Source organism: Mercenaria mercenaria, chromosome 10, assembly GCF_021730395.1.
Source record: "Mercenaria mercenaria strain notata chromosome 10, MADL_Memer_1, whole genome shotgun sequence".
NCBI classification, from domain to species: domain Eukaryota; kingdom Metazoa; phylum Mollusca; class Bivalvia; order Venerida; family Veneridae; genus Mercenaria; species Mercenaria mercenaria.
Window position 1 is genome coordinate 25,909,467 of NC_069370.1, and position 18,553 is coordinate 25,928,019.

The window sequence follows — 18,553 nt, forward strand, 5'->3', positions numbered from 1 at the left end:
CCCTCAGCGATCCACTTAGCTCTAGACCTTATATAGGCACCCTGCAATTTTTTTGATCTCAGATCTACCAATTCTGTTTTTTTACTCTGTAATAAATCAAAGTTAATATTATTTTGTTTTTCAAGGGTACTAATCTCAGTTGTAAGTCTCTTGTTTATTATCTTCTTGTTTTTTCTTAAAGGAGGGGAAAGCTATACTTTTTCCCCTAATCTCCATTAAAAGAACCTCAAAAAAAAGTTTATCATTTATGATCAATATTAATTCTTCATTACTTATATTTTCTACTGGTTCTTGTGAAGATTATTCTTCTGAAGTGTATTGTCTTTTAATCTGCATTATAAGTTGCTTAGTTTGTTCAACAAATTGAATATCCCTTAACAAAGAGTTGTTGAATTTCCAGTATGAGGTACCTTTCTTAAACTTTCTGAATTCAAAACTTAATAAAATCATTGAATGGTCTGTTCTATAGCCTGGTAAAATTGACGCATTACTCAAGTCTGTGTATAAATTACTGGAAATTAGGAAAAAATCTAGTCTTGCTTTTTTAACAGGATTTCTCTTAAACCATGTATACTGTTTTTCTTCAATGTTTTGTTCTTTCCATGCATCAATTAAGTTACATTTGATCATCATTTGAAGCACTGTTTCTCTTGCTTTAGGATTATTACATTTATATAATTAAAACAATCAATGTCTGGGTTTAACACTATATTATAATCTCCAACAATTAAACAATGATTTTCAGTTTCTACCACTTTTCTTTCAATATATTTATAACAACAGCTGTCTCCATAGGATGACACATGCCCCCGATGGCACTTTGAATGAATAGTTATGGCCGATGTTAGAGTTTAGGACCTTTGACCTACGGACCTGGGTCTTGCACGCGACACGTCGTCTTACTGTGCCACAAATTCATGCGTAGTTATTTTAAAATCCATGAATGAATGACAAAGATATGGACCGGACATGCCCATCATTGCACTTTCATGAAATATGACCTTTAACGTCTGTGACCTTGACTTTTGAGCTACGGACCTGGGTCTTGCGCGCGACATGTCGTCTTACTGTGGTACACATTCATGCCCAATTATTTTAAAATCCATGCATGAATGACAAAGATATGGACCGGACACGCCCATCAATGCACTATCATGAAATATGACCTTTAACGTCTAAGTGTGACCTTGACCGTTGAGCTACAGACCTGGGTCTTGCGCGCGACACGTCGTCTTACTGTGGTACACATTCATGCCAAGTTATTTGAAAATCCATCCATGGATGACAAAGATATGGACTGGACACAAAAATTGCGGACAGACCGACAGACGGTTCAAAAACTATATGCCTCCTTTTGGGGGCATAAAAATCAGGGTTATCTTTATTTGGGCCATATATACAAAACATCGAAAGATTAACATCTGCAATACAAGCATGAAGAACTAGAGCTATCACTAAGGGTGATGAATGTACCCCCCACATGCATTGACACAGTACATTGCAATTTGACGCACACAAGATTGCATAATTATGTGGACTGTATGTATATAGACTGTATGTATACAGTATAGTAACAAAAAACAAAGTCCCATAACTATGCAGAATATTTATCTAAAAGAATGTAACATGCACCATGCACCCCCCACATGCATTGACACAGTACATTGCAATTTGACGCACACAAGATTGCATAATTATGTGGACTGTATGTATATAGACTGTATGTATACAGTATAGTAACAAAAAACAAAGTCCCATAACTATGCAGAATATTTATCTAAAAGAATGTAACATGCACCATGCACAACTAGGGTTGGTACTGATCACTTGTGTGAAGTTTCATTAAATTGTGTGCAAGGGTTTGGTAGATTAGGCATGCACAAGATTGCATATGCAGACTGTATGTACATAGTATGTTAACAAGAAACAAAGTCCCATAACTCTGCAAAAAATTTTTCTGAAAGAACCTAACATGCCCCATGAACAACTACTGTTGTTACTGATCACTTGTGTGAAGTTTCATTAAATTGTGTCAAGGGGATGAGGAGAGATGGTGCGCACAAGATTGTGTCTATGTATATAGTATAGTAACAAAAAAACAAAGTCCCATAACTCTGCAAATTTTTTTTCTAAAAGAACCTAACATGCCCCATGCACAACTACTGTTAGTACTGATCACTTGTGTGAAGTTTCATTAAATTGTGTCAAGGGGATGAGGAGAGATGGTGCGCACAAGATTGTGTCTATGTATATAGTATAGTAACAAAAAAACAAAGTCCCATAACTCTGCAATTTTTTTTTTCTAAAAGAACCTAACATGCCCCATGCACAACTACTGTTGGTACTGATCACTTGTGTGAAGTTTCATTAAATTGTGTCAAGGGGATGAGGAGAGATGGTGCGCACAAGATTGCGTCTACGGACAGATGGACAGACGGACAGACAGACAGACAGACAGACAACCTGAAACCAGTATACTCCCCCTTACAACTTTGTTGTCGGGGGGTACAATAAGAAGGTTGCCATTCTGGTTGGTTTCCATACTAGAGAATTTATAGCTAAAGTTATTATTTATAAATATTGCTACCCCACTAGACTGACTATTAAAGTTACTAAAATAACATTCATAGCCCCATTGTGCGCGAATGTACTTAATTTCTCTATCTGTAAAATGTGTATCTTGGAGAAAATAAATATTATATTTTTTCTCTTTCAGGTAATTAATAACATCTTTTTCCCCTGTCACCTAGTCCATGTACATTCACTGAGACGAAAGTTATATTCTCAACCATAGAAAACTAGAGCTATCACTAAAGGTGATGAATGTACCCCCCGCATTGCAATCTGACGCACGCACACAAGATTGCATAATTTTGTGGACTGTATGTATATAGACTGTATATATACAGTATAGTAACAAAAAACAAAGTCCCATAACTATGCAGAATATTTATCTAAAAGAACGTAACATGCACCATGCACAACTAGGGTTGGTACTGATCACTTGTGTGAAGTTTCATTAAATTGTGTGCAAGGGTTCAGAAGATTAGGCGCGCACAAGATTGCATATGTAGACTGTATGTACATAGTATGTTAACGAAAAACAAAGTCCCATAACTTTGCAATTCTTTTTTTGAAAGAACCTAACATGCCCCATGCACAACTACTGTTGTTACTGATCACTTGTGTCTATGTATATAGTATAGTAACGAAAAACAAAGTCCTGTAACTCCGCAAAACATTTTTTTGAAAGAACCTAACATGCCCCATGCACAACTACTGTTGTTACTGATCACTTGTGTGAAGTTTCATTAAAATGTGTCAAGGGGATGAGGAGAGATGGTGCGCACAAGATTGTGTCTATGTATATAGTATAGTAACAAAAAACAAAGTCCCATAACTCTGCAATTTTATTTTCTGAAAGAACCTAACATGCCCCATGCACAACTACTGTTGTTACTGATCACTTGTGTGAAGTTTCATTAAATTGTGTCAAGGGGATGAGGAGAGATGGTGCGCACAAGATTGTGTCTATGTATATAGTATAGTAACAAAAAAACAAAGTCCCGCAACTCCGCAAAATATTTTTCTGAAAGAACCTAACATGCCCCATGCACAACTACTGTTGTTACTGATCACTTATGTGAAGTTTCATTAAACTGTGTCAAGGGGATGAGGAGAGATGGTGCGCACAAGATTGTGTCTATGTATATAGTATAGTCACAAAAAACAAAGTCCCGTAACTCTGCATTTTTTTTTTCTGAAAGAACCTAACATGCCCCATGCACAACTACTGTTGTTACTGATCACTTGTGTGAAGTTTCAATAAATTGTGTCAAGGGGATGAGGAGAGATGGTGCACACAAGATTGTGTCTACGGACAGACAGACAGATGGACAGACAGACGGACGGACGGACAAACAGACAGACAACCTGAAACCAGTATACCCCCCCTTACAACTTTGTTGTTCGAGGGGTACAAAAACTAAACAAATCATGGATGAAAAGAAAGAATAATAAAAATACTCTGCTTCTTATGTAACAGCAAAAAAACAAAACAAAAATAAACCACAGTGCTGCACCTGAATAATAGTAAAAAAAAAAATAATAAATTCAGTTTATTAAGGAACATACGAAAATGTAGTTCTGTTTTTGAAGTGAAAAACTGAGGGAAAGAACATAAATTTTTATTTTTGTACACAATATTTAGACATCAGCCTTAAACAAGAGGGCCATGATGGCCCTATATCGCTCACCTGTTATCATTGCACTTGAGGACAAGAAGGTCCTCAGAAAAAATATCTAAAACCAAAGGACAGGAACAACAAAGGGAAGAATTTAAACAAAAAGAAAAAAAAATTCTTACAAGGTATAGATGTGTCAAAATACACCTAAAAATTGGAGGTACCATTCATGTTGTACCACAGAAAAGTGGTCTCGGTTTTTCCCTACGGCCAATAATTAAAAAGTTACTAAAAATAAGCTATTTATAGTAACGAAAAAGGGAAGTAATTAAAAAAATATATATATATTGTAAGTGAACAAAAGAAAGATCTGCCAATAAATCTGTTGACATAAATGAAATTTAAGATCAGTATCTTCATTAGTTACGGAGATATACCCATTTTAGTTTGAAATAAAGGGAGGTAATTTGACATAAAATCAGTCCATAGTTATCTACCCCGATTGTCTCACTCCAACTAATAACAATAATGAAATTTCAAATACGTCCTATAAGTACTTACTGATATAAATCCATTCTGATTACAATCAGGGGAGGTAATCAGATATAAAATAACTCTGGAACCTACGATTGGATCTGATTTGTCATGGAATCCAAGATTTATTGTTGTTGAAGACATTTTGGAAGTCTGTATCAAATAAAACCATAAATGAAGTCTCTATATGGCTGCAAAAGCCAAAACAGCCAATTTTGGACCTTTAAGTTTGTTTGTTTGTTTTGGGTTTAACGCCGTTTTTCAACAGTATTTCAGGCATGCAACGGCGGGCAGTTAACCTAACCAGTGTTCCTGGATTCTGGACCAGTACAAACCTGTTCTCCGCAAGTAACTGCCAATTTCCCCACATGAATTATCAGAGGTGGAGGACGAATGATTTCAGACACAATGTCTTTTATCAAATCGTCACGGAGAACATACGCCCCGCCCGGGGATCGAACTCATGACCCCGCGATCCGTAGACCAACACTCTCCCTACTGAGCTAAGCGGGCGGGCTTTGGACCTTTAAGGGGCCATAACTCTGGAACCCATGATGGAATCTGGCCAGTTCAAATTAGGAACCAAGATCTTGTGGTGATACAAGTTGTGTGCAAGTTTGGTTAAAATCAAATAATAAATGAAACTGCTATTGTGAAGACAAGGTCAAAATAGCTAATTTTGGCCCTTTCAGGGGCCATAACTCTGGAACCCATTATGGGATCTGGCCGGTTCAAGAAAGGAACCGAGATCTTATGGTGACACAAGTTTTGTGCAAGTTTGATTAAATTCAAATCATAAATGAAGCTGCTATTGTGCAGACAAGGTCAAAATAGCTAATTCTGGCCCTTTCAGGGGCCATAACTCTGGAACCCATGAAGGAATCTGGCCAGTTCAAGAAAGGAACCGTGATCTTATGGTGATACAAGTTGTGTGCAAGTTTGGTTAAAATAAAATCATAAATGAAGCTGCTATTGTGCAGACAAGGTCAAAATAACTAATTTTGGCCCTTTCAGGGGCCATAACTCTGGAACCCATAATGGGATCTGGCCAGTTCAAGAAAGGAACCGTGATCTTATAGTGATACAAGTTGTGTGCAAGTTTGGTTAAAATAAAATCATAAATGAAACCACTATTGTGCAGACAAGAAGTTGTTGACGCACGCAAGCACGCACGGACAGACTTACGACGGATGAGGGGTGATCACAAAAGCTCACCTTGTCACTATGTGACAGGTGAGCTAAAAAGACAGTCTATCATAATAGTATATACAGTGAAACACCGCTCGCTCGAGCATCGAAGACTCGAGTACCCGGGCTCGCTCGAGCAATTCATGTGGTCCCGGCCGATTTCCTTCCATTTTCTATGTGAAATTACCATGGCTGGGTCGAGCATCGATAACTCAATCGCTCGAGCATGACATCTGGTCCCCGTGTATTAATTTACTCTTTGTTGTTTCTGGCAAACTCGAGCAATGGTGTCGAAATTTTTTAGTTTGGATTTACTGTCACAAGACTTTATGTACAGCAAGCTTATCTGAAGACTTAGCTTTGGATGGAATATAGCCTTTTCAAAAAATTGAGAAGATAATTTTGATATGCACTTGTTGATAAATAAAAATAAATAGTCCTTGTTGTTTTTCACAAGTCCCATTTACAAATTACGTATTGAAATGTCTATCTTAGATAACATTTTAAATACGTTTTTTTTGAAAATGTCACAAGTATGTTATTATTACGCATCACCGTTTACTCTGCCAATGGTCGCGATGACAACTGGTATTGGTAAAACAAACTTCAATTTTCTTCTTATGTTGGTCAATGTTCGGGTCGCTCGAAACCATGGATAATTCGAGCATTTTGCCCATCCCCTTGCGACCTCGAGCGGGCGGTGTTTTACTGTATAAAGACGGCTAATAATAATTCATTTTGACTTTTTACCTTAACCAATAAAAGCAAAAAAGTTCACAAAATACCTAAAAAACTAAGATACATGTAGGTGTTTGATGATATTTTCTAGAATTTATGCGCCAATGTTTAGACATTATCTTTTGAACAAGAAAAGGAACAGCCTTTCATAAAGTTGTATATAAAAATAACTATTGGTAGTCAATTTTGGATTTTCTTTTTCTTTGCCTCAACAAAGGAAACAAAAAACACGAAATATCCTGAAACTAAGATACCTGTAGGTTTCTGATGTTACTTTCTAGTGTTTAGACACAATTATAATCATTTTTGATTTTTTTTCTTTTTCTTCCCCAACAAAGAAAACCAATTCACAAAATACCTAGAAACTGAGATACATATAGGTTTCTCTGCAAAATGGGTATGTGCAGCTATATCTCTATTTTAATCCAACAATATCTTCTTTGTAAAAGAAAGGAATGACAAAAATCTAACGTTTTTGTTTTTTTTTTTTTTGTTTTCTTCTCTCTTCCCAATTTCACAATAACGGAAAAAAGAAACAAAACACCCTCTGCACGCAGAAAGAAAAAGTCACATGACTCTTCAAGAATACAAAATGCTGACACATAGAAAACTCTTACTGCAAAAGTGTCTTTAATAGAGTATTTGCGTGCATTTTGTGTGCCAGAAGAAAAAGTCACACGACTCCTTCAAGAATACAAATTTTTTTTTACTTAATTTCGTAAAAAAAGAAAAAAGATACGACACCCTCTGCACGCAGGAAGAAAAAGTCACATGACTCCTTCAAGAATACAAAAGAGAAAATTCTAAACATAGAAACGTCTTAATGCAAAAGTATTTTTAAACAAAGGACCATGATGGTCCTGAATCGCTCACCTCTTCCCACATGACCCAGTTTTGAGTATGACGTCGTTTTTTCTATTATTTGACATAGTGACCTAGTTTTTGAGCTCATGTGACCCAGTTTTGAACTTGACCTAGATATCATCAAGATAAAAATTCTGACCAATTTTCATGAAGATATGTTGAAAAATATGGCCTCTAGAGAGGTCACAAGGTTTTTCTATTTTAAGACCTACTGACCTAGTTTTTGATCACAGTTGACCCAGTTTCAAACTTGACCTAGATATCATCAAGATGAACATTCAGACCAACTTTCATACAGATCCCATGAAAAGTATGGCCTCTAGAGAGGTCACAAGTTTTTTTTTTATTATTTGACCTACTGACCTAGTTTTTGACGGCATGTGACCCAGTTTCAAACCCTAGATATCATCAAGGTGAACATTCTGACCAATTTTCATGAAGATCCATTCAAGGGTCACAAGGTTTTTTTCTATTATTTGACCTACTGACCTAGTTTTTGATGGCATGTGATCCAGTTTCAAACTTGACCTAGATATCATCAAGGTGAACATTCTGACCAATTTTCATGAAGATCCATTCAAGGGTATGGCCTCTAGAGAGGTCACAAGGTTTTTCTATTTTAAGACCTACTGACCTAGTTTTTGATCGCAGTTGACCCAGTTTCAAACTTGACCTATATATCATCAAGATAAACATTCAGACCAACTTTCATACAGATCCCATGAAAAATATGACCTCTAATGAGGTCACAAGGTTTTTTCATTATTTGACCTACTGACCTATTTTTTATGACACGTGACCCAGTTTCGAACTTGACCTAGATATCATCAAGATGAACATTCTGACCAATTTTTATGAAGATCCATTCACAAGTATGGCCTCTAGAGAGGTCACAAGGTTTTTCTATTTTTAGACCTACTGACCTAGTTTTTGACCGCACGTGACCCAGTTTCGAATCTGACCTAGATATCATCAAGATGAACATTCAGACCAACTTTCATACAGATCCCATGAAAAATATGGCCTTTAGAGAAGTCACAAGGTTTTTCTATTATTTGACCTACTGACCTAGTTTTTGATGGCACGTGACCTAGTTTCGAACTTGACCTAGATATCATCAAGGTGAACATTCTGACCAATTTTCATGAAGACCTTGTGAAATATGTATCAGGTCGAGGCTGATATAGGCTGGAAAGGGTGAGGGAACCGAACCCCTTCCACCCATATCAGCCGAGACCTGATAACATTGGTATCAAAATACAGTAGCCTGTTATTCTATTTATCATGAAACTCATACAACTGCATAGAACAACACATGTCCTCAACTCTTATTTCGTAAAAGATGACTTCTAAAGCAAAAAATTATTAGATCTAAATTTATATTTTACGGATTTGAAAATTCATCCGCCCCTGAAACATCTGAACGAAACAATATGGCAGCCATGTTGAATTCAACTTCGACAATGTTTTTTTTTGACTTTCTGCTATTCTTTCTTATAACAAGAGATCACAGAGTGATCTTGGCGCCCACCAATGTGCCATTTTTGAGTGTTCCAAATTTCAAGACTTACTGACTAGCTCAAGGTCAAATTTCATTTCAGTACACAACACAAATCTATGCAAGTGGTCCAAATTTGAAGGCTGTAGCTTGAGAAATGTAAAAGTAGGTCACTAGGTCAAAATCCAGGTCAAATTTTACTCCGAAATACAAAACTATGCATGTGGTCCAAATTTGAAGCCTGTACCTTCAAAAATGTGAAAGTAGATCACTAGGTCAATGTAAAGGTCAAAGTTTGTTTCGGTACACAAAACTATGCATGTGGTCCAAATCTGAAGGCTGTAGCTTGAGAAATGTAAAAGTAGGTCACTAGGTCAAAATCAAGGTCAAATTTTATTTCGGAATACAAAACTATGCATGTGGTCCAAATTTGAAGCCTGTACCTTAAAAATGTGAAAGTAGGTCACTAGGTCAATGTAAAGGTCAAAGGTCATTTCAGTACACAAAACTATGCAAGTGGTCCAAATTTGAAGGCTGTAGCTTGAGAAATGTAAAAGTAGGTCACTAGGTCAAAATCAATGTCAAATTTTATTTCAGAATACAGAACTATGCATGTGGTCCAAATTTGAAGCCTGTACCTTCAAAAATGTGAAAGTAGGTCACTAGGTCAATGTCAAGGTCAAAGTTTTTTTCGGTACACAAAACTATGCATGTAGTCCAAATTTGAAGGCTGTAGCTTGAGAAATGTGAAAGTAGGTCACTAGGTCAAAATCAATGTCAAATTTCATTTTGAAACACGAAACTATGCATATGGTCCAAATTTGATGCCTGTACCTTCAAAAATGTGAAAGTAGGTCACTAGGTCAAAATAAAGGTCAAAGTTTTTTCCAGTGCACAAAATTATGCATGTGGTCCAAATTTGAAGGCTGTAGCTACAGAAATGTGAAAGTAGGTCACTAGGTCAAAATCAAGGTCAACTCATGTCAAGGTTCATCTTGCCACTCAAAAATATACATGTGGTCCAAGTTTGAATGTTGTAGTTACTGACAAGAACATTTAAAAGCTTTTCCCTATATAAGTCTATATGAACCATGTGACCCCCGGGGCGGGGCCATATTTAACCCTAGGAGGATAATTTGAACAAACTTGGTAGAGAACCACTAGATGATGCTACATTACAAGTATCAAAGCCCTAGGCTTTGTGGTTCGGACAAGAAGATTTTCAAAGTTTTTCCCTATATAAGTCTATGTAAACCATATGACCCCCAGGGCGGGGCCATATTTGACCCTAGGGGTATAATTTGAACAATCTTAGTTGAAGACCACTAGATGATGTCACATACAAAATATCAAAGCCCTAGGCGCTGTGGTTTTGGACAAGAGGTTATTCAAAGTTTTTCCCTATATAAGTCTATATAAACCATGTGACCCCCAGGGCGGGGCCATATTTGACCCCAGAGAAATAATTTGAATCATCTTGGTAGAGGACCACTAGATGATGCTTCATACCAAATATCAAAGCCCTAGGCTCTGTGGTTTTGGACAAGAAGGTTTTCAAAGTTTTTCCCTATATAAATTATAGAAATAAACAAAGGGCCATAACTCACTCATAAATTGTTGAACCAGTCTGATTTTCAGGGGGACACAACTAGGGTACCAATACATCATTCTGACAAAGTTTGGTCAAAATCCCCCCAGTAGTTTCTGAGGAGATGCGATAACGAGAAATTGTTAATGGACGGACGGACGGACGGACGGACGGACAGACGGAATGACGGACGGACGGACCACGGACGCAGAGTGATTTTAATAGCCCACCATCATCATGATGGTGGGCTAAAAATAACAATGAAATAAACTCTTACCTGCGTAAAAATCAAAAACCATTCTCTCGAATTAACCAGAACATGCTTTATTGACTCAGACAACTACATGTCCAAAGCGCTCAGTAAAAATTTCACTTCCAGTTCCAGACTGAAGTCACAGACACAGATCTATACTTTAAAGTTTAATCACTAAATTTACACTAATCCAAGAGTTATAATTAACTGATCCAAGAGTAATAATTAACACAAATACTTTTGCTAATAATTAATAAAATGTGCATGCCTTAAATAAGTCATAAATCAAGAATAAATTATACATTGTCAAATGTATTGTAAACCTTTTCAAGAATCGATCCATGTTAACATTTTGATGTCATGATGAACGTTTCACAATGACGTTATTCAGTGCTATTGTCTGTGTGATAAATGTAGAGACAACCTTATTCAAGGAAATTTGTTGAGATTACAGAATCTATTTAGAAAAAAGTTGTGCATCATCAAAACTGCACTTTGTAATGAAATTCAATCTGGAAAGAAGCTGGTGTAAAAACTAGTCCGTCAATACGGGAGGAGCTTAATTTTGATATCAGGTCAATGACTTGATATCAAAATAAAATATCAGGCAAGTGATATCAGGCACTTTGCATAGTAGTTGCATGATAAAAAGGAAACAATAGAAGGCATTGAGGTATCTATCTAGTGCAGTTACCTAAGTGATTCTAACCAAATTAACATTAGAACTTTGTGTATCTATTCAATAATCATGAAAGAAGAAACATAATAATGCATTTAGAAACAAATTTAGTGCAGCTATCTAAGTGATCTTACAGTGTAAATTTGTCTTGTTGAAGGGGCTCTTTCACAAAAAGGGTATGATAACTAAAAGAAACACATTAACATGACTTGCACAAAATTACAAAATATCATCACAGGCATTCACCATTTTGGTTACAATAAAACAGATGTCACAGTTAAAAAGAATAAAGCAAAAAAAGGCACAAAAAACAAGGATTTCAGTAGCACTCAGCAACAGCATCTGTTTTGTCTCTCAAAGTGGTGAAAGTCAAGCAGAAACATTGCTCCAAGTAATATCACTTTCTCCATCAATCTCATATCTTCTATATCTAAAAAACAAGAGGTTTATTTTACTGGGATTTAGTTTCAACAGTATTTCAAACATGTACATTGGTTAGTTGTTCCAGAATTTCTTACCAATACTAACCTGTTCCCTGCTAATAACAGACAACTTCCCTACATGAATAAGAGATGATGGAAGAATTACCATCAGTCTATCTCCATGGAGAACATGATAATTATACCTTGCTTGGGATTCAAACCTATGACCCTAGCTTTATGCAATTTTTGAACTAACTGGGCAGTTTAAGCTAATGGTTGTAAAATGTATTTCTTGACAATGTCTTGGACTGCAGAGCTACTTCAAAAAGAAAGGTTGTGAGCTAAAGCCTGCTAGAAGGTAAAATGCTTTCCTTGACAATCTAACAGGTGTTATGGCTGAATTCTATGTTTCATATGGAAAAGACTTCAAGCACATGCTGCCAACTAGTTAATGACTGTAAGAAAATAATTACACTGAAAGGTTAAAGAATTCCATTCAACCATTGTATTAACAACAACAAGTCAGTACTAGATACCCATGGGCAAGCTGTCAAAAGGAGTCCCCGACTAACATTTATGATACTATTTGGCAGCAACAGAACTGACTGCAGCAAACATTTCTGCCTAGTTATTTAAGAACATCTCCATCCATTGCTAAGATACAGCCCAGACAAAAAAACTGCATCAACTTTTGACCTTTGACCCCTAAGTGTGACCTTGATCTTTCAACTAGTTACGCCTGACAGACTGTCTCATTTCGGCAAACAATTGTACCAAGTTATTTAAGAAATACTCAATTCATGGCTGAGTTCCAGCCCGGACAAGGGAAACTGCATCAACTTTTGACCTCTGACCTTTAAGTATGACCTCAACCTTTAAGCTACCAATCTGGTTGTTGCACTTGACTCATCATCTTATCAAGGCAAACATTTTTGCCAAAGTATTTAAGAATCCATGGCTGAGTAACAGCCCGGACAAGCAAAACAACACCAAGTTTTGACCTTTGACCTCAAAGTATGACCTTGACCTTGAAACTACCAATCTGCTCTTGCATGCAACACACCATATCATTGAGGCAAACATAAGTGCCAAGTTATTTAAGAATCCTTTGATCCATGGATTAGTTACAGCCTGGGCAAACTTGGACAGATGCACGCACATACACCGAACACCATTGTGACAACTATGTCGAGCTCACCTCTAGCGGGCTCGACAATAAAAATCCTTGGTGAGGTTTCATGGAGATCAAGAATAAAATGTGGCCTCTAGTATATGAACAAGATTTTTCTATGACCTAGTGACCTTGTTTTTTTATCTCAGCTGACTGAATTTCATACTAAGCAAGGTTTCTTAACTAGATGCCCACCGGCAACATATTGAGCCCTTTGACCCCTAACTGTGACCTTGACCTTTGAGATCAAGTCCATCTCATTGAGTTAACATTCATGCCAAACATAAACAAGATTCCTCAATGCATGTCAAAGTTATGGGCCAGAAAAGACCTGACATGACCTTTGACCTCCAACTGTTACAACAACCTTTGAGATAGGCACCTGGGGTTTGCGCATGATACTCTGTCTCACTGAGGTTAACATTCATGCCAAATATAAACAAGATTCCTCAATGCATGTCAAAGTTATGGGCCGGACAAGATCTAACATGACCTCTGACCTCCAACTTTGACCTTGACCTTTGAGATAGGAACCTGGGGATTGTGCATGACACTCCGCCATGCCAAATATAAACAAGATTGCTCCATGTATGTCAAAGTTATGGTCCTGACAAACAAATCTAGACTGACGCACGCATGCACGCATGCACGCATACACACAAGCACATGCACCAAACAGCCATTTGGACAACTATGTCTTCGCTTCTGCAAGTGGGCTCAACAAAAACAAAAGGTGTCATAAAGTTTTATGAAGAACAGGTAGAAAAATGGCTTTATGGGAGGTAAACATGATTTTTCTACAAAGTACCCTTGTGACCTAGTTTCTGACCCCGGAACACCCATTTTGGTACCTGACCTAGACTTTATACAGACAAACATTCTGACCATGTTTCATATAAGTCAAGTAGAAAATGTGACCTGAAGTGTGTGAACAATTAGAGTTTCTATGATTTGATCTAGTTTTGATCCCAGGTGACCTAGTTTAAAACTTATCCAAGATTTTAAAGAGACCAACATTTTGCCATAGTTTCTTCAATCAAGTAGAAAATGTGGCCTTGAGAGCGTAAACAAGATTTTCCTACAATTTGACCAAGTGCACTAGTTTTTGACCCCAGGTTATCTAGTTTTAAACAGGACATACCTAGATTTCATACAGACAAACATTCTGACCAGGTTTTATATAGATAAGAAAGAAAATAAGGCCTACAGGGTTTTAACAAGGTTTTCTTTGATTTAACCTAGTGACATAGGTTTGGGCCCCAGATGACCTAGTTTCTGAATTCACCTTAACTTCATGGAGACAAATATTCTTGTAATGTTTCATACAAATTTTTAGGATCTGACCTAGTGACCTATGTTTTTATCCCAGAGAAACTGGTTTCAAACTTATTTAAGGCAACCGTTCTGACCAAGTTTTATGAAGATTGCTCCAAAACTATGACCGAAAGAATGTTCACATTAAAACTATTGACAGACAACACATGACAAATAATAACAGACACAGGGGTATCACAATAGCTCGCTCATCTTGAGCACATTTTGCTTATGTAAGATAAAAACAACAAGAGATGTTTGTAAAACATGTATGCCTCCATGATTGGTTGTCCCACTTTCAGTCCCATGTTCACTATGACCTTGACCTTTGACCTACTAACCCCCAAAACAAAAGGGGTTATCAACTTTATAACCCCAATCATGCTATCAAGTTTGAAGATACTGGGTCAAGTGCTTCTCAAGTTGTTGAGCAGAAACAGGTTTCAAGGTTCTGGTCCCTGTGACCTTGACATTCGACTTACTGACCACAAAAACAATAGGGGTCTTCTACTTCAGCCCAATCATGCTATCACCGGTGAGGGTACGAAATTTCACATGTTGATAATATTGATGAAAAATAAAAAATGAATATTTTTTTTTTTGTGGGGTGGGGTGGGGTGGGGGGGCAAGATGCACCCTGGATCGCTCACCTGAGTAATATGAGCTACATGTTTCAAATGTCAAACTGATGCTAAAATACTAAGAAAGTAGGTCAGTAGGTCACATTCATGGTCACTGAAAGTCAGTGTCAAGATCGGTGTGCAAAACTGTATATGTCATCAACATTTCAAGACGGTATCTTAAAAAACAAGAAAGTATGTCAGTAGGTCAAGGTCACAGTCAAGTGACCCCTAATTACTTGTGGTCATCAAGTAATTATAATTAAACAGTCTAGGAAATATGATCAGATAATTTTTGAAGTATTTTTTTCCTATATAACTCATATACAAGTGACCCCCGGGGCAGGGCCTCTTTACACCTCAGGGTCATAATTTGAATAATCTTGTTAGAGAACCACCTGGCAATGCTATATACCAAATATCAAAGGCCTAGGCCTTGAACTTTCAGACAAGAAGATTTTTAAAGTTTTTTCCTATATAAGTCTATGTAAAACTTGGAACCCCCAGAGCAGGGCCTCTTTTCAACCAAGGGGCATAATTTGAACAATTTTGGTACAGGACCACTAGGCAATGCAACATACCAAATATCAAAAGCCTAGACCTTGCAGTTTCAGGCAAGAAGATTTTTAAAGTTTTTTCCTATACAAGTCTAGGTAAAACTTTGGATCCCCCGGGCGGGGCTTCTTTTCACCCCAGGGGCGTAATTTGAACAATTTAAATGATGTCCACATGCTAAATATTGAGGCTCTATGCCTTGCGGTTTTGGACAAGAAGATTTTTTAAGTTTTTCCTTGCGGTTGCCATGACAACCACAGTTCTGTGTGGAATTCAATTCTTTGGACAACTTTGGAAGGGGACCACACAAGGAACATTCAGGCCAAATTTCATCAATTTCCACCAAATGGTTTCAGAGGAGATGTTGTTTAACGGGAAAGTGTGGATGCACAGACGCTGAGCGATCACAATTGAGTAGAAATAGTTTTCAAGATTCAGGTCCTAGTAACCTTGACCTTTGACTTACTGATCCCAAAAACAATAGCAGTTATCTACTTCATAAGCCAGTCAGGTTCTGGGCTGATGGGTTCTCAAGTTACTGGGAAGAAACTGTTTTAAACTGTTTTCAAAATTCAGGATCCTGTTACCTTGACCTTTGACCTACTGACCCAAAAAACAATAGGGGTCATCTACTTCATAAGTCCAATCCTGCTATCAAGTCTGAAAGTCCTGAGTCATGTGGTTCTCAATTTATTGAGCAGAAACAGCTTTCAAGGTTCAGGCCCCTGTGACCTTGACCTTTAAACTAGTGACCCAAAAAAACAAGAGGGGTCATCTACTTCATGAGCCCAATCATGCTAGCAAGTTTAAATGTTCTGGGTCAGGTGGTTCTCAACTTATTAGGCTAAAACAGTTCACTCTACAGACAGACTGTTCGGCCGGCGAGACTGACAGGTGCAAAGTAATATACCCCCACTTCTTTGAAGGGGGGCATAAAAATCAAGAATGATGCAAGATGTTTTTCCAATTTTCAGAATTCCCATCTACTTACATTTTATGGTAAAGTTATTTCTCAGGCCAATACATTCTCCACAATTTGCCTGTTTTACTAACTCAGCAACTTTGTGTCCATTTGTATCTCTAATCTGAAACAAGAAATATCAGTAAAACCAATGAATGAAGAACAAAAGTGAAATTCAGCAACAGGGCACATATCGTTTACTAATGTTAAATAACCAAAGGGCAATATCTCATTGAAAAATCATCCGACAGGAACAGGAAGATAATATGTGCATGTCATCTTCAGAGTAAAGCTTTGCATGAAGTTTCGATGAATTCCAGCCAGTGGTTGCTGAGGAGTACTCTGGACAAGAAATGATACAACATTATACTATATTTAGTACTCAGTGAAAAATGATCTGAACGAATCAAGAGGACAATATGGGCATCTCCTCTAGAGAGTGAAGCTTCCTATGAAGCTTGGCTAAATTCTAACCAGTAGTTGCTGAGAAATACTCTGGATAAGAATTGTACACTATAGTATACTAATATTAAATAATCAAAGGGCAATAACTCATTGAAACAAGAGGGCCATGATGGCCCTATATCGCTCACCTGAGTTTAGTTGCTTGCTTGAACAAATTTCTTTGCTAAAGCTTCAAAAACAAAAGAGTAGGCGAGTAGGTGACAGTAAAGATAATTCAAGATAACCACTGAAATCTGTATGAAAAATTATAAAGGTGGTCCAAATTTCTTTGCTGTAGCTTCAAAAACAAGAAAGTAGGTCAGTAGGTCAGGGTTCAGAAATTAAAGATGAGTATTGAAATCTGTATAAAAAATTATACACATGGTCCAAATTTCTATGCTGTAACTTCAAACAAGAGGGCCAAGATGGCCCTTGGTTGCTCACCTGTGTAACACACCATAACAGTGTAAACATGTTTTACCTAGTGATTTCATGGAGACAAATATTCTGACTAATTTTCATTAAGATTGGACCAAAAACTGTGGCCTCTTGAATGTAAAGAAGCATTTTCTTTGATTTGACAAAGTTACCTAGTTTTTTACCCCACATGACCCAGATGCGAACTTGTCCAAAATTTCACGAAAACAAACATTCTGACAAAGTTTCCGGAAGACTGGAGCAAAAAAGTGGCCTCTACAGTGTATACAAGCTTTTCTTATGATCTGACCTAGTGACCTAGTTTTTGACCCCACAAGACCCAGATTTGAAATCGTCCAAGACTTCATGAAACATTCTGACCAAATTTTATGTAGATATAATCAAAAATGTGCCCCCTATGGTGTAAACAAGCTTATTCTTTGATTTGACCTGGTGACCTAGTTTTTGACCCCACATGACCCAGATAAAAATTCATGCGATATTTCATGCAGACAAAATTCTGACCAAGTTTCATGCACATCAAATGAATACGAGTGTTAACAAGCTTTTCCTTTGATTTGACAGGGTGACCTAGTTTTTGACCCCATATGACCCAGTTTCAAACTTGGCCTAGGAATCATCAAGATAAACATTCTGACCAAGTTTCATGAAGAAAGGGTCATAAATGTGGCCTCTAGATTGTTAACAAGCTTTTCCTTTGATTTGACCCGATGACCCTAGTTTTTGACCCGACATGACCCAGTTTCGATCCAGGCCTAGAGATCATCAAGATAATTATTTTGTGCAAGCTTGTATCAAATCAAAGCATAAATGAAACCTCTATATGGCTGAAAGGGCCAAAATAGAAAATTTGGCCTGAAGAGTGTTAACAAGCGTTTCCTTTGATTTGACCTGATGACCTAGTTTCTGACCCCATATGACCCAGTTTCAAATTTGGCCTAGAAATCATCAAGATAAACATTCTGACCAAGTTTCAAGAAGATAGGGTCATACATGTGGCCTCTAGATTGTTAACAAGCTTTTCCTTTGATTTGACCCGATGACCCTAGTTTTTGACCCGACATGACCCAGTTTCGATCCAGGCCTAGAGATCATCAAGATA

At 37.3% G+C, this 18,553-nt stretch overlaps 1 protein-coding gene across 2 annotated transcripts in view; it reads right to left on the minus strand.

Annotated features, from left to right (window-relative positions):
- Window positions 1-693: 693 nt before the first annotated feature.
- Window positions 694-18,553, minus strand: part of LOC123559596 (phospholipid scramblase 3-like) — a 68,870-nt gene continuing 51,010 nt past the window's right edge. For both annotated transcript variants that reach the window (XM_045351556.2, XM_045351555.2), the window contains exons 6-7: window positions 16,600-16,693; window positions 694-11,956 (exon numbers count right to left, since the gene is read on the minus strand). In XM_045351556.2, coding sequence (XP_045207491.2) covers window positions 11,856-11,956; window positions 16,600-16,693 — 195 coding nt within the window. In that variant the 3' untranslated portion in view covers window positions 694-11,855. The remainder of the gene's footprint in view (window positions 11,957-16,599; window positions 16,694-18,553) is intronic.